General features: G+C 43.4%; 1 protein-coding gene across 1 annotated transcript in view; it reads left to right on the forward strand.

Annotated features, from left to right (window-relative positions):
* LOC107199338 (HLA class II histocompatibility antigen, DR alpha chain) overlaps positions 1–1,478 on the forward strand; it is a 7,775-nt gene that overhangs the window by 2,200 nt on the left and 4,097 nt on the right. Inside the window, exon 2 of the mRNA XM_015616663.3 lies at positions 33–284. Coding sequence (XP_015472149.1) covers positions 33–284 — 252 coding nt within the window. The remainder of the gene's footprint in view (positions 1–32; positions 285–1,478) is intronic.

Here is a 1,478-nt window from a genome sequence, read left to right on the forward strand (position 1 = left end):
CTTTCTAACCCCACGGAATTCCCGATTCCCAGTGCGCCACACCATCACCCAGATGGAATTCTACCAAAAAACCCTGGATTCCGGGATCGACAGCTTCGAGTTCATGTTCGACTTCGACGGCGACGAGATTTTCCACGTGGAAAACGAGGAAACCGTTTGGAGGCTCCCGGAATTCCAGAACTTCACCAGTTTCGAGGCTCAGGGAGCGCTCCAGAACATCGCCATCGACAAACAGAATCTGGAAAATTCCATGGCCGCTTCCAACAATTCCCGGATTCCCAGTGGTAACGGAGCCGTGGGAGAGCGGGAGGAGGAGGGGTTTTTATTTTGGGAGGGAATTCCAGAGGGATTTTGGGGAAATTTGGGATTTTTCAGTGTAATTCCAGGGGTTTTGGTGCAATTCCTGGATCCAACAAAATTCCAGGGGATTTCACCCCAATCCCAGCTGGATCTGGATTTTGGCTGAATCCGCCCCAACCCCTCCCAATTCCCAATTATTCCCAGTTATTCCCAATTATTCCCAGTTATTCCCAATTCCCAATCATTCCAGTCAATCATTCCCAAGACATTCCCACCGGGATTCTCCTCCCTTCCCAGTGTGTCCGGAAGTGGCGGTGTTCCCAATGTATTCCCAATAAACCATTCCAAATAAACCATTCCCAACATTCCCAGTAAACCATTCCCAATAAACCATTCCCAACGTATTCCCAGTAAACCATTCCCAATAAACCATTCCCAACGTATTCCCAGTAAACCATTCCCAATAAACCATTCCCAACATTCCCAGTAAACCATTCCCAATAAACCATTCCCAACATTCCCAGTAAACCATTCCCAATAAACCATTCCAAATAATCCATTCCCAGTTATCCCAAATAAACCATTCCCAACCATTCCCAATAATCCCCAATAAACCATTCCCAACATCCCAAATTAACCATTCCCAATTAACCATTCCAAATTAACCATTCCAAATTAACCATTCCCAATTATCCCCAATTAACCATTCCCAATAAACCATCCCCAATTAACCATTCCCAATTAACCATTCCCACCATCCCCAATTAACCATTCCCAATTAACCATTCCCAACATTCCCAATTAACCATCCCAAATAAACCACTCCCAATTAACCATTCCCAATAAACCATTCCCAATTAACCATTCCCAATTAACCATTCCCAATTATCCCAAATAAACCATTCCCAATAATCCCCAATTAACCACTCCCAATTAACCATTCCCAATTAACCATTCCCAATTAACCATTCCTAATTATCCCCAATTAACCACTCCCAATTAACCATGCCCAATAAACCATTCCCAATTATCCCAAATAGACCATTCCCAATTATCCCCAATTAACCACTCCCAATTAACAATCCCCAATTAACCATTCCCAATAAACCATTCCCAATTAACCATTCCCAATAAACCATTCCCAATTATCCCAAATAGACCATTCCCAATTATCCCCA

This window comes from Parus major, unplaced genomic scaffold, assembly GCF_001522545.3.
Source record: "Parus major isolate Abel unplaced genomic scaffold, Parus_major1.1 Scaffold591, whole genome shotgun sequence".
NCBI lineage: Eukaryota > Metazoa > Chordata > Aves > Passeriformes > Paridae > Parus > Parus major.